This window comes from Salmo trutta, chromosome 19, assembly GCF_901001165.1.
Source record: "Salmo trutta chromosome 19, fSalTru1.1, whole genome shotgun sequence".
In the NCBI taxonomy this organism is placed as follows: Eukaryota; Metazoa; Chordata; class Actinopteri; order Salmoniformes; family Salmonidae; genus Salmo; species Salmo trutta.
This window is the reverse complement of record NC_042975.1, coordinates 10,536,342-10,552,003: the sequence shown is the minus strand read 5'-3', so window position 1 is coordinate 10,552,003 and position 15,662 is coordinate 10,536,342. Positions and strand designations below refer to the sequence as shown.

Below are 15,662 nucleotides of genomic sequence, written 5' to 3'. Positions count from 1 at the left end.
TTGAAAGACTAACACCTGGGTAGGTGTTCAGCTACAATGGGAATCAGCTGTGGTTGGTCTAATTGTTTTGATAGTATTTCATTTTTTAGATTTGGAATATATTTAAAAACGGTATTACTGTAGAAATGTAGCAAATTGCTGTCTTATTCAATTTTGTGTTATGTTAGGTTTTGAACTTAAATTTAACCATTTTTAAAAGAGAATGTAAACGTGCAAATTGGCCTGTAGGTACGTAGAGTTTTGGTGGTGGTTGTGTCTGAGTGAGAAAATAATTCATGAAATTTGACAGATGTAGTCATTGAATGCATTTTGTGCCAAAGCAATGAAAAATGATCCACAGTTTAGCCCACATAGACTGCTGTTGTGCTTACTGTGTGAAGGGTTTTGAAGTATTGAGAAATGGGTCCTAGTGATTGTAAAAAACTATAAATGAAGTATCTTTATCTGACTCCATAGGATAAATAGGAATATGTAAGGAGACTATGGTTGAGTTACAGTAATATAACACTATATTTGACTTACAGTAATATAACACTATATTTTAGTTACAGTAATATAACACTATAGTTGAGTTACAGTAATATAACACTATATTTGAGTTACAGTAATAGAACACTATAGTTGAGTTACAGTAAATGAACACTATATTTGAGTTACAGTAATATAACACTATATTTGAGTTACAGTAATAGAACACTATAGTTGACTTACAGTAAATGAACACTATATTTGAGTTACAGTAATAGAACACTATAGTTGAGTTACAGTAATATAACACTATATTTGAGTTACAGTAATATAACACTATAGTTGAGTTACAGTAATATAACACTATAGTTGAGTTACAGTAATATAACACTATAGTTGAGTTACAGTAATATAACACTATAGTTGAGTTACAGTAATATAACACTATATTTGAGTTACAGTAATATAACACTATAGTTGAGTTACAGTAAATGAACACTATATTTGAGTTACAGTAATAGAACACTATAGTTGAGTTACAGTAATAGGCAAATAAGAAATGTTGGAGAATATAATTAATGCAAGTTTATTTAATGACTTTGTAAAATGAATGGATTCACATACAAGGCATAAACGTAAGTTACAAAGCATTAACAAGCATTACAAATCATTATTCTAAGCATGGTCAGAGAGAGAGAGAGAGAGAGATGTATGGATAAACTACTTCTCCAATCTTTTTGGCTCTATAACAAAGAACAAACAGCAAAAACATTTACATGATCAATAACAAATCTTAGAATCAGCTATTAAAGACTACCAGAACCCATTAGATTCTCCAATTACATTAAATAAACTACAGGAGAAAATACAAACCCAAAAAGGCCTGTGGTGTTGATGATATCCTCAATGAAATGATAAAATCTACAGACCACAAATTCCAATTGGCTATACTTAAACTCTTTAACATCATCCTCAGCTCTGGCATCTTTCCCAATATTTGGAACCAAGGACTGATCACCCCAATCCACAAAAGTGGAGACAAATTTCACCCCAATAAATTCCGTGGGATATGCTTCAACAGCAACCTTGTGAAAATCCTCTGCATTATCATTAACAGCAGATTCATATATTTCTTCAGTGAATACAATGTACTGAGCAAATGTCAAATTAGCTTTTTACCAAATTACCACACAACAGACCACATATTCACCCTGCACACCCAAATAGACAAACAAACAAACCAAAACAAAGGCAAAGTCTTCTCATGCTTTGTGGATAAAAAAACAAATCCTCTGACTCAATTTGGCATTAGGGTCTTCTATACAAATCGATAAAAAGCGGTGTTGGGGGAAACATACGACATTATAAAATCCATCTACACAAACAACAAGTGTGCAGTTAAAATTGAACAAAAGAAAACACACATTTTTTACCACAAGGCTGTGGGGTGGGGATGCAGCTTGAGCCCCACCCTCTTCAACATATCTATAAAATAATTGGCAAGGGCACTAGAACAGTCTGCAGCGCCCGGCCTCACCCTACTAGAATCTGAAGTCATATGTCTACTGTTTGTTGATGATCTGGTGCTTCTGTCCCCAACCAAGGAGGGCCTACAGCAGCACCTAGATCTTCTGCACAGATTCTGTAAGACCTGGGCCCTGACAGTAAATCTCAGCAAGACAAAAATAATGGTGTTCCAAAAAAGGTCAGAGTTGCCAGGACCACAAATACAAATTCCATCTAGACACCGTTGCCCTAGAACACACAAAAAACTATACCTACTTCAACCTAAACATCAGCACCACAAAGCTGTCAACGATCTGAGAGACAAGAAGGACCTTCTACACCATCAAAAGGAACATAAAATTCAACATACCAATTAGCATCTGGCTAAAAATACATGAATCAGTTATAGAACACATTGCCCTTTATGGTTGAGAGGTCTGGGGTCCACTCACCAACCAAGGATTCACAAAATGGACAAACACCAAATTGAGACTCTGCATGCAGAAAAACACCAAATAATGCATGCAGAGCAGAATTAGGCCTATACTTGCTAATTATCAAAATCCAGAAAAGAGCCGTTAAATTCAACAACTACCTAAAAGGAAGCGATTCCCAAACCTTCCGCAACAAAGCTGTCACCTACAGAGAGATTAACTCAGAGAAGAGTCCCCTAAGCAAACTGGTCCTCGGGCTCTGTTCACGAACACAAACAGACTCCACAGAGCCCCAGCACAGCAACACAATTAGACCAACCAAGAAAACAAGAAGATAATTACTTGACACATTGGAAATAATTTACCAAAAACAGAGCAAACTGGAATGCTATTTGGCCCTAAACAGAGAGTACACAGTGGCAGAATACCTGACCACTGTGACTGACCCAAACTTAAGGAAAGCTTTGACTATGTACAGACTCAGTGAGCATAGCTTTGCTATTGAGAGAAGCCGCCGTAGGCAGACCTGGCTCTCAAGAGAAGATAGGTTATGTGCACACTGCCCACAAAATGAGGTGGAAACTGAGCTGCACTTCCTAACCTCCTGCCAAATGTATGACCATATTAGAGACAAACATTTCTCTCAGATTACACAGACCCTCAAAGAATTGTAAAAAATCAACTCAAATATCTCTTGGGTGAAATGCCACCGTGTGCCATCACAGCAGCAAGATTTGTGACCTGTTGCCTCAAGAAAAGGTCAACCAGTGAAAAAGAAACACCATTGTAAATACAACCCATATTTATGTTTATTTATTTTCCCATTTGTACTGTAACTATTTGCACATTGTTGCAACACTGTATATAAACATAATATGACATTGGAAATGTCTTTATTCTTTTGGAACTTTTGTGAGTGTAATGTTTACTGTTAATTTTTTATTCTTTATTTCACTTTTGTTTATGTACTTTTGTACTTTTGTAATGTAATTTGTACTTTTGTAATGTTAACATGCCAATAAAACCCTTTGAATTGAATTGAAACCATAGCCTGAAAGGCCATGTCCCAGAAGTGCATGAGGTGGAGAAGGAAAGAGAGTATCTCTCACCACAGCAGGTCAGGAACACATAAGAGAAAGAACAATTAATCTTAAACCCTTTAATTAGCATCTGAGTTATTTGGATTCAAAACCTGAGTTGTTGACCAATAATATTACTCTACATGTAAAGTTAACCTCCAATCAGATATCAGACCTACAGGATGTAACCTATGCTTCTCAGAGGTGTAACAATGGGGTTTGGCAAGATCAACACAGAGAAGGCTGAATTCCCAAGACAACACAAAGGAAATTATTGCGTACAGTTGATAAGAAGAGTTACTTCTGGGGCTGGGCTGCCCTACAGTAGTAGGTGCCAGGCTCACTGGTTTGAGTGTGTCAATAACTGCAATGCTGCTGGGTTTTTCACACCCAACAGCTTCCCGTGTGTATCAAGAATGGTCCACCATCCAAAGAACATTCAGCCAACTTGACACAACTGTAGGATACATTGGAGACAACATGGGCCAGCATCCCTGTGTCCATGAATTATAATCCACATAATAATTCACATTTCATGCTGCTGCAGGATTATTTTTTTGCTGTAGCAAACTGGCTCAAATTAAGATCCTACATCTGTCCTGCCTTTACTCTGCAAATCTAGCCTCACCCACTATTTCAAACAAGGAATACATTGTCTTAGCCTATTAAAAATATGCATGTCAGTCGCTTCGACGTGGCAAACTGAAACAAATTACAATGAGAGGGGTTATTTGCTTTTGTTCAACAGAGATGATTTGTCTTCCGTGAATACCCTGGGCACATCAGGGCGCTTTATGACAGAAATCAATCAGGGGGCAATTGTCTGCACGCCTCCACCGAGCCGCTGATTAACTGATATGGTTGGAGAGCGGCCTGAAGATGGATGAGTGGATGGAGGGACAGAGGGGAGAGAGATGGATGAGTGGATGGAGGGACAGAGGGGAGATAGATGGATGGGTGGATGGAGGGACAGAGGGGAGAGAGATGGATGAGTGGATGGAGGGACAGAGGGGAGATAGATGGATGGGTGGACGAAGTGACAGAGGGGAGATAGATGGATAGGTGGACGAAGTGACAGAGGGGAGATAGATGGATGGGTGGACGGAGAGACAGAGGGGAGATAGATGGATCGGTGCACGGAGAGACAGAGGGGAGATAGATGGATAGGTGGACGAAGTGACAGAGGGGAGATAGATTGATGGGTGGACGAAGAGACAGATGGGAGATAGATGGATGGGTGGACGGAGAGACAGAGGGGAGATAGATGGATGGGTGGACGAAGAGACAGGGGGGAGATAGATGGATGGGTGGACGAAGAGACAGAGGGGAGATAGATGGATGGGTGGACGAAGAGACAGAGGGGAGATAGATGGATGGGTGGACGAAGAGACAGAGGGGAGATAGATGGATGGGTGGATGGAGAGACAGAGGGGAGATAGATGGATGGGTGGACGGAGAGACAGAGGGGAGATAGATGGATCGGTGGATGAAGAGACAGAGGGGAGATAGATGGATGGGTGGATGGAGAGACAGAGGGGAGATAGATGGATGGGTGGACGAAGAGACAGAGGGGAGATAGATGGATGGGTGGACGAAGAGACAGAGGGGAGATAGATGGATGGGTGGATGGAGAGACAGAGGGGAGATAGATGGATTGGTGGATGAAGAGACAGAGGGGAGATAGATGGATGGGTGGATGGAGAGACAGAGGGGAGATAGATGGATGGGTGGACGAAGAGACAGAGGGGAGATAGATGGATGGGTGGACGAAGAGACAGAGGGGAGATAGATGGATCGGTGCACGTAGAGACAGAGGGGAGATAGATGGATGGGTGGACGGAGAGACAGAGGGGAGATAGATGGATCGGTGCACGGAGAGACAGAGGGGAGATAGATGGATCGGTGCACGGAGAGACAGAGGGGAGATAGATGGATGGGTGGATGGAGAGACAGAGGGGCTGAAGATGGATGGGTGGATGGAGAGACAGAGGGGAGAAAGATGCGTGGCACGCAGAGCAGAGCAGCGCGGGAAGGCATGCTGGAGGAGCAGGCGGATTGATAGGGACGCTTAGTGTCAAGCAGGGAGGAGAGCTGTGTGATGGAGGGGGAGGAGGAGGAGGGAGGTAGCTGTCTGAGGAGGGGAGGCAGCTCCCTTTGTGGGCTCTGATAACTGAGACGGCAGAGGTCCCCTCTGAGATCTGAGATCAATAGCTCAGGGCGTAGGAAGTCTATCAGAGAGGGAGGGAGCATGTGGGCTGGGGATGGACAACGACAGCCTCAGACCTCCCGTACCAGAGTCAGAGAGAACACAGGAGATCACATGAACCAGCTCCCACCACAGCCTCTATTCCCACAGCCCCACAGCCCCACATCCTCTATTCCCAAAGCCCCACAGCTCCACAGTGTCTATTCCCACAGCCCCACAGCCTCTATTCCCACAGGCTCTAGTCAGAGAGAACACAGGAGATCACATGAACCAGCTCCCTTCACATCCTCTATTCCCACAGCACCACAGCCTCTATTCCCACAGCCCCACTGACTCTATTCACACAGCCCCACAGTCTCTATTCCCACAGCCCCTCAGCCCCACATCCTCTATTCCCACAGCACCACAGCCTCTATTCCCACAGCCCCACTGACTCTATTCCCACAGCCCCTCAGCCCCACAGCCTCTATTCCCACAGCCCCACAGCCTCTATTTCCACAGCACCACAGCTTCTATTCCCACAGACCCACAGCTCCACAGCCTCTATTCCCAAAGCCCCACAGCTCCACAGTGTCTATTCCCACAGCCCCACAGCTCTATTCCCACAGCCCCACAGCCTCTATTTCCACAGCACCACAAGCTCTATTCCCACAGCCCCACAGCCTCTATTCCCACAGCCCCACAGCCTCTATTTCCACAGCACCACAGCCTCTATTCCCACAGCCCCACAGCTCCACAGGCTCTATTCCCACAGCCTCTAGTCAGAGAGAACACAGGAGATCACATGAACCAGCTACCACCACATCCTCCATTCCCACAGCCTCTATTCCCACAGCCTTGGACCAAGCAGGGCTCTGAACATAGCATGTTCTACCCCTGCCTGGGCAGGTGATGGTCTGGTGACAGTGCCAGGGGAAAGAGTGATGCCAGCCACAGGCGTGGCTTACAACATGGGAGGTATGGATTGACACAGAGAGAGAGACTCTGGCCCACGTCTCATGTGACAACCCATCCTCCCATCCCCCACGGCATACAGTATATGTTGCTGACTAGCTTATACATTGAGTGTACAAAACATTAGGAACACTTTCCTAATATTAAGTTGCCCTCTGAACAGCCTCAGTTTGTCAGGGCATGGACTCTACAAGGTGTAGAAAGTGTTCCACAGTGATGCTGGCCCATGTTGACTCCAATGCTTCCCACAGTTGTGTCAAGTTTGCTGGATGTTCTTTGGGTGGTGGACCATTCTTGATACACACAGGAAAGTATTGAACGTGAAAAACCCAGCAGCGTTGCAGTTCTTGACACTGTCAAACCGGTGTGCCTGGCACCTACTACAGTACCATACTGTACCAGTACCATACGCTCTGAATAGCACACATACACAATTCATGTCTCAATTGTCTCAAGGTTTAACAAAATGTTTTTTATTAACCTGTCTCCTCCCCTTCATCTGCACTGATCCAGTGGTTTATGATGTGAATAGAGCTGTCAGAGCCCGAGTCACTAATGTTTTCTACTATCCTCCAGTGACGAGCGGAAACATCTTCAATGTAATCTCTTGACCGTTTTTGTGTAGAGAAGTAAAGTTCATTGTCATGCGGAAGTCTGTAATATGTCGATCTCAGGTTGTCACTCACAACCATTGTTAAAGGTCCAATACAGCCAATTTTATCTCAATATCAAATAATTTCTGTGTAACAATTAAGTACCTTACTGTGATTGTTTTCAAAATGGTCAACTAGAAACAAAAATAGCTTCTTAGCAAAGAGCAATTTCTCAAGCAAGAATTTTGCCAGAATTGTCTGGGAGTGGTCTGAGTGGGGAGGGGAAAACCGAAAACTAGCTGTTATTGGCAGAGAGTTTTGGAACACTGTTTCTTATTTGTCTATTAACTAATTTACTGCCTTATTATGTCAGGCCAAAATTCCATCTCACCAAAACAGGCAAAAATGTTTTCAAACAGCTCTTACACTAAAAGGACATTATCATAATTTTAACAATTTCAATCATCGTAGACAAACAGGTGATAATTCCAGATGTGAATGTGAGAGAAGAGTATTTAGGACCATGCCATGTGTCTTAAATACTGTAAAAGGTGTACAAGGTGTCTGTCAACACCAGGGGATTCACCTAACAGATTCTAAGAAAATAATAGCAGTACAGTTCCTAACTACTGTCCCTACAACCAAGTCCAGGGTTGGGGAGTAACGGATACATGTAATCCGTTACATGTAAAGGATTACAAAAAAATGGTAACTGTAATCCGTTATGTTACCAACGAAAATATTGTAATCAGATTACAGATACTTTTGAAAAACTAGATGATTACTTTTAAAATCAGAAAGGATATTTGCAAAAAAGATCTTTGACACTTCTCTGTTTTCTCAATGACATTAAAATCAGCATTGAAAAAGGTGCATGTTTAAGCTTGTTCCACCTGAGTGAGTCTGACCACAAGTCAGAGACCACTATGATGACACACAAATGTATCTGATCAATCGTGAGAAAAGAGCACGAATAGGTTTTTGTAGGCTACAGTCCAAGCTATGTCTTCCAATGGTGCGACTGCTGTCTTCCAACTTTAATAAACGCTTGGAGGTAAGGATGACAGCAGTGGTGTAGTCTACGGCGATACGGATATCACTTATTATTGATATCTACATAGCGTATTAATGTGAATCACACTGCTGCTTGTGGCGGATGAATCATAATTAGTTGGGTAACATAGATAATTAAGATGTTTTATTTGCATAATATGCTTATGTGAGATACTTGTCATATGTGAATGTATTGTTAAAGCATGATTAATGGGGAACCAATTACTTGCCTCCACAATGTCTGTGCACAAGTCACTCCCTTCTTTTCCATTGGGGGAAGGTGTATGGACGTGTCTGGACCATTGTATGTCCTCTTTGATGTTGCACTTATCCTGGGATAGTGTATGACCTAGAGGCTCGCTCCCCTCAGTGAGCTTGACCAGGAGTGGAGTCAAGAGGGGGTTTACTTGAGATGGGAGTATCTAGAGTTGACAATTGCTATATGCCATTGGATGAGATGGTGTTTTTGTACTATGAAGTACCAGGAACGAGATTGGAACCTCGTCATTAGGGACCAAACTGAACGATAATTTATAGTGAATGTTATCTGGCTAAGGGATACTCCTTTCTAAAGTATAAGGTCCCTTTGTGAACAGTTCCTAAGATCTGTTGTTCGTCATGTACGTTGAGAGGGGTGGATCTTGGGTATAAAAGATCTTTGTACTTTTGTGTAATCACTTATTCAATGGTTCATTAGAGATAGCGCATCATTGAAGGTCAAGTGCTGTTGCAAAAGCATCTTAATTATTAAAGATGTAGTTTACGTATAACTCTGACTGGTGTGTGAAGTTTGTAACTCTCCTCATTTGGTAATGCAGAAATTAGCCACCACATGCTCTCTCATTTAGCTATTTGCGCCTTACGGATTGTGGTTGTTGTGGATGGCTGTTCACAAATCTAAATGTGTATTTGAACCCAATAATGGTTGAAATCAAGAAGTTTAAGCTGCCTATCAATCATTGTTTGTGAAACCAGTGGACAGCCAGTGAAAAATGTGCTCTCCAACAGCTGCATAGTGCAGATCCCAACCTATAGAATAAAAGTGGGGCTTTTATTGCTCAGTCTAATTCTGCTGGCAAAAATAATAATCCATTGGCCTAATGGACACATGATCATACTCACACACTTTTGATAGACTTAAAGGGGCAATCTGTAGTTGCTACATCCATTTCTGAATTTATAAACTTATAAATGCCTCATGGGTTCAACTGTCACACTCCATGAGAACCCAAAATATAAGCTTGTCTTTCTCCAATGTTTGTAAACATTGTAAATGTAAACAAACACTGTATAGACTCATAACATGGTTAAAACAATACTTGTTATATCATGTATGGTTAGTCCTTACATCCATAGCTCTGTCTATTAATCTGAGATTGGATACATTTCTCCAGGTCCATCCCTCAGCTTTTTACCAAAACAGAGGAGGGGCAACCATTTTGTTATTGTTTCATCTGTGGATTTGCCCTTTAAACAGCTGCATATTGTCAAGATATCAGTGTCACCAACAAAAAGGTAAACAATAGGCCTATAGCAAATGTAGCATATGGCATTCATTTTTCACATGTAAATAGCACTTTTCAGTAGTACTCAAAGCATGCCATTTCATGAGCGCAGCATTTATTTTGCAGCTGTAATCATTGAGCCCAATCAGTCCTCCATGACAACAAAATCATAAACAACAGAGTAGGGCTGGCTAATAAGTCCTTCGTTTTGGGGTTATGCTTAGATAAAACAATTTGGCTAATCTATACTTCCATATTTCCAAGTCCTATTCTTGAAGATCAAGGGGTATAACATTTATTGATATGACTGGAATTCTGATAGACTTTGGTTTTTAATGTAAAGATATAATTTAATCATATTATTATATGTAGTAGAAAGCGATGGGTTAGAAGAAGCCTACATAACTAACGCATAAAGTAAAATGTAACATCCATATATGGCCAGCTATGTAAACTTTAACATGGATTTATCCTGCAATAGATGTTGTTCAATTGGTAACATACCTTTTTGTCTTCTTCTAACGCCTCTTAAGGGGAAAGTAATCTAAAACTAACAGAATGTAATCAGATTACATTACTGAGTTTGGGTAATCCAAAAGTTACATTGCTGATTACAATTTTGGACAGATAACTGGTAACTGTAACGGATTACACTTAGAAAGTAACCTACCCAATCCTGACCAAGGCTAATACGCAACATTTTTCAACATTGTTTTGGTGTAGCTGTTCATTTTACTTGGACATGAAAATTGGCTAGCAGCAGATTTAGCTGTTCTGTATAGTCAGGGCCCATTTTTCACAACACCAATTATGAGGCCCCAGCTCATCGATCAAAAGTCCCTATGCTTGCTGAGGGACACCATTAGTCTCATAGACATAGTAATTGTAAATCCAGGACGCTAAATCATATGTTACGTTTGTACGTTTGTGTATAGTTACATAAGACAGAAAGTTACTTAAGACAAAAACTAAAGTAGGATGGTTCGGCTTGTTCGAATCTCATCACAGACAACTTTAGCATTTGACTTAGCAACTTTGTAACTACTTACTAATTCTTCGCTACTTTGCAGCTACTTAGCATGTTAGCTAACCCTTCCCCTAACCCTAACCTTAAACCTAACTCCTAACCCTAACCTAAACCCCTAACCCCTAGCCTAACTAACGTTAGCCACCTAGCTAAAGTTAGCACTAGCCACTTAGCTAACGTTAGCCACAACAAATTGGAATTTGTAACATATCATACGTTCTGCAAATTTGTAAGATATTGTATGAATTTCAATTCATAACATTTTGTAATTTGTAACATCAACTCAGCAAAAAAAGAAACGTCCTTCCACTGTCAACTGTGTTTATTTTCAGCAAACTTAACATGTGTAAATATTTGTATGAACATAAGATTCACCAACTGAGACATAAACTGAACAAGTTCTACAGACATGTGACTAACAGAAATGGAATAATGTGTCCCTGAACAAAGGGGGGGTCAAAATCAAAAGTAACAGTCAGTATCTGGTGTGGCCACCAGCTGCATTAAGTACTGCAGTGCATCTCCTCCTCATGGACTGCACCAGATTTGCCAGTTATTGCTGTGAGATGTTACCCCACTCTTCCACCAAGTCACCTGCAAGTTCCCGGACATTTCTGGGGGGAATGGCACTAGCCCTCACCCTCCGATCCAACAGGTCCCAGACGTGCTCAATGGGATTGAGATCCGGGCTCTTCGCTGGCCATGGCAGAACACTGACATACCTGTCTTGCAGGAAATCACGCACAGAACGAGCAGTATGGCTCTTGGCATTGTCATGCTGGAGGATCATGTCAGGATGAGCCTGCAGGAAGGGTACCATATGAGGGAGGAGGATGTCTTCCTTGTAATGCACAGCGTTGAGATTGCCTCCAATGACAACAAGCACAGTCCGATGATGCTGTGACACACCGCCCCAGACCATGACGGACCCTCCACCTCCAAATGGATCCCGCTCCAGAGTACAGGCCTCGGTGTAATGCTCATTCTTTTGACAATAAACGCAAATCCGACCATCACCCCTGGTGAGACAAAACCGCAACTTGTCAGTGAAGAGCACTTTTTGCGAGTACTGTCTGGTCCGGCGACGGTGGGTTTGTGCCCATAGGCGATGTTGTTGCCGGTGATGTCTGGTAAGGACCTGCCTTACAACAGGCCTACAAGCCCTCAGTCCAGCCTCTCTCAGCCTATTGCGGACAGTCTGAGCACTGATGGAGGGATTGTGTGTTCCTGGTGTAACTAGGGCAGTTGTTGTTGCCATCCGTTACCTGTCCCGCAGGTGTGATGTTCGGATGTACCGATCTTGTGCAGGTGTTGTTACACGTGGTCTGCCACTGCGAGGACGATCAGCTGTCCGTCCTGTCTCCCTGTAGCGTTGTCTTAGGCATCTCACAGTACGGACATTGCAATTTATTGCCTTGGCCACATCTGCAGTCCTCATGCCTCCTTGCAGCCTGCCTAAGGCACGTTCACGCAGATGAACAGGGACCCTGGGTACCTTTCTTTTGGTGTTTTCAGAGTCAGTAGAAAGGCCTCTTTAGTGTCCTAATTTTTCATAACTATGACCTTAATTGCCTACCGTCTGTAAGCTGTTAGTGTCTTAATGACCGTTCCACAGGTGCATGTTCATGAATTGTTTATGGTTCATTGAACAAGCATGGGAAACAGTGTTTAAGCCCTTTACAATGAAGATCTGTGAAGTTATTTGGATTTTTACAAATTATCTTTGAAAGACAGGGTCCTGAAAAAGGAACATTTCTTTTTTTGCTGAGTTTGTCATACGAAATTGATGATAAGACATCCCCAAATTAATACATACCATACAAAACTGAAAATACTGTGTCATACTAATTGGAGTGTCCTTGATTTACGTATACCCCTGGGTCCAGGTTGGTTGCATTCCATCTCTGCCACATAAAGACAAGAGATGTCTGTGTTCTTCCCTCTCTGGAACATAAACACAAGATATGTCTGTTGCCTTCCCTCCCTGGCACATAAACACAAGATATGTCTGTTGCCTTCCCTCCCTGGCACATAAACACAAGAGATGTCTGTTGCCTTCCCTCCCTGGCACATAAACACAAGATATGTCTGTTGCCTTCCCTCCCTGGCACATAAACACAAGATATGTCTGTTGCCTTCCCTCCCTGGCACATAAACACAAGAGATGTCTGTTGCCTTCCCTCCCTGGCACATAAACACAAGATATGTCTGTTGCCTTCCCTCCCTGGCACATAAACACAAGATATGTCTGTTGCCTTCCCTCCCTGGCACATAAGCACAAGAGATGTCTGTTGCCTTCCCTCCCTGGCACATAAACACAAGAGATGTCTGTTGCCTTCCCCGGCACATAAGCACAATAGAAAGAACCCAACCCTCATGTCAGATGTCAGCCTAGTATTCACAGTCCTCCACTGAGTAGGGAAAGATGTGTTGTGCTGTCAGTGGTAATTACAGGCTGCATCCCAAATGCCACCCTATTCCCTATGTAGTGCACTACTTTCGACCAGGGCCCTTAGGGCAGGCAGCCATGGAGTTTTTGTGTGGCTGCCGGAGTGGCTGTGACTGAGGGCGTTTCGCTCCATTTCTGTCACAAGATTTGATGGCATGCCCTATTCCACAGAGGTAGCACTCGACTGTGTGCAGCTATGCACGGGTTATACTTAGATGACAGTGAGTGTTGGAAAACGACATCAGAGCTCCCTGAAATCTGACTGCAAATAATATCATATTTATATGACCGTAATTACTATATAGATTTATAGCCTACTGTGAATGATTCATGGCGGGTCTTGTGGAAAGACTGGGGTATAAAATGAATACATGTAGGATGTATAAATAGATTCTCGTCATGCTAGTAAGTAAACAAATGTAAACCACTGTTGATGCTTAGATTAATAAAAGCCACATTTTATATTTGCCAGTACATACTTTTTATTCATGTTAAATGCTGTGCTGTACATAACATGAAACTTTTGGATTGAACTTGATGAAAAGAAAATGTGTGCAAAGCAAACGTGTGTTTCAAGAGGCGATGTCTTCTTCTTGCTAAATTGGAAATAAATTCATAGGCAATAGCTCCCTCTTTATTGAATTATTTAAGAGGTAACCATGAAACATAAATAAGCCTTGGTTTATATGCTACCTAAACGTTACAGCTGAGAACACTGCTCTACTATACAACCAGCAATTTGTTACATAACATCAGTTCCTTTGAGTTACATTTTTTGGGGAACAATTGAAGTACACACACAAAGTTGCATGCAAACAATAGCCAAGTGTCAAAGGAAGTTACCAATGCACGGTTGAGTCTGGGGCTGGTGAGTGTGCTGTCTGCTTCAAACACATCCGAAGAAGATTCAAGATAAACAGTCTATAGACTTTCCGACCCACCTATTGTGTCTAACACTTCAACAACTATTGTCTGGATCTTTGATTCTTATGTAAAGCAACCATGTCATTCAGGAAGGAACATTGTTCTGTGACCTTTTTTTGTCTATTATTCCTCTTCCTCTGTGTCAAAGATTACTTCACTTCTTTGGTGTGTTTATTTGTTTAGAGTCCATTTCTTTGTCCAAGGACAAGCCATGTTTTAGGTGACTCAATTAAGATAAAATGTAATGCTCAAAGGTTTGCAGTGACAGCAGCATATTGCCAGCGCCAAACTGACCTTGTTATTGTGTTGTATTTTGTTGCTAGACCTTGTCTCACCGTCTTTTCCCTCTGTGTTCCAGGTGGCACCTCTCGGTGGTCCTCCCCACCCTGCGACTGCTGCTGCAAGAACCACAAGGGTGACGGAGAGGGCGAGAGTGGCACCTCCTTCAACGAGCTCTCCACCTCCAGCTCTGAGAGCCAGTCAGAGGCCAGCTCACCCCAGGGCACCATCATCTGTGGGCCAGTCAACCGGCAGTCCCACTCCCATGTCCAGACCCTGGACCGGCCGCTGAAGAAGGGCCCAGTGCAGATGCTGCAGCAGTCAGAACAGCGCAGGAAGAGTGATCTCCTCCGCACGCTCACCACTAGCTCCCGAGACACCAGCACCTGTAAGAAGAGGCCAGCTAAGGAGAAGATGACCATTGAGGAGGAGCTGGAGAAGTGCATCCAGGACTTTCGTAAGATCAAGATCCCTGAACGCTTCCCGGAGAGGAAGTACATGTGGCAGGCGGAGCTGCTGAGAAAGTACCGTCTCTGAGACTGAGCCAGGTCAGCTTCTGTAGGTGTCACAGAGAGGGAGCCAGGCTAGCTGCTGTAGAAGTGACAAAGACAAGCATAAAACCATGACTGTTTAGCTAACTGTATGTATTGTATGTATGTATGTATGTATTGTATGTATGTATGTTTGCACGTATGTATGTTCTAATATATGTACAGTGCCTTCAGAAAGTATTCCTACCCCTTGACTTATTCCACATTATGTTATGTTACGGCTTGAATTCAAAATGGAATACATTTATTTTCCTACCCATCTACTCACAATGCCCCATAATGAAAAAGTGAAAAAATGTTTTGAAAATAAAATACTGAAATATCTAATTTAAATAAGTATTCACACCTCTGAGTCAATACATGTTAGAATCACCTTTGGCAGTGATTAAAGCTGCGAGTCTTTCTGGGTAAGAGCTTTCTCTAAGAGCTTTGCACACCTGGATTGTGTAGTATTTGCACATTATTCTTTAAAAAATTCTTCAAGTTCTTTCAAGTTGGTTGTTGATCATTGCTAGACAAGTCTTGCCATAGATTTTAAAGCCGATTTAAGTCAAAACTGTAACTCGGCCACTCAAGAACATTCACTGTCTTTTTGGCAAGCAACTCCAGTGTAGATTTGGCCTTGTGCTTTATG

At 42.4% G+C, this 15,662-nt stretch overlaps 1 protein-coding gene across 2 annotated transcripts in view; it reads left to right on the top strand.

Moving 5' to 3' along the window:
- The window catches only part of LOC115153975 (BTB/POZ domain-containing protein KCTD16-like), a 126,837-nt gene extending 111,665 nt beyond the window's left edge, over positions 1-15,172 (top strand). The window contains exon 2 of one of the 2 annotated variants that reach the window (XR_003867800.1): positions 14,557-14,638. Coding sequence is in view for 1 of the 2 variants with exons in the window: in XM_029699710.1 (XP_029555570.1) it covers positions 14,557-15,014 (458 nt within the window). In the remaining variant the exon portion in view is untranslated. Of the gene's footprint in view, positions 1-14,556 lie in introns of both variants that reach the window. The other variant, XM_029699710.1, reaches the window with a different exon arrangement.
- The last annotated feature ends 490 nt before the right edge of the window (positions 15,173-15,662 follow it).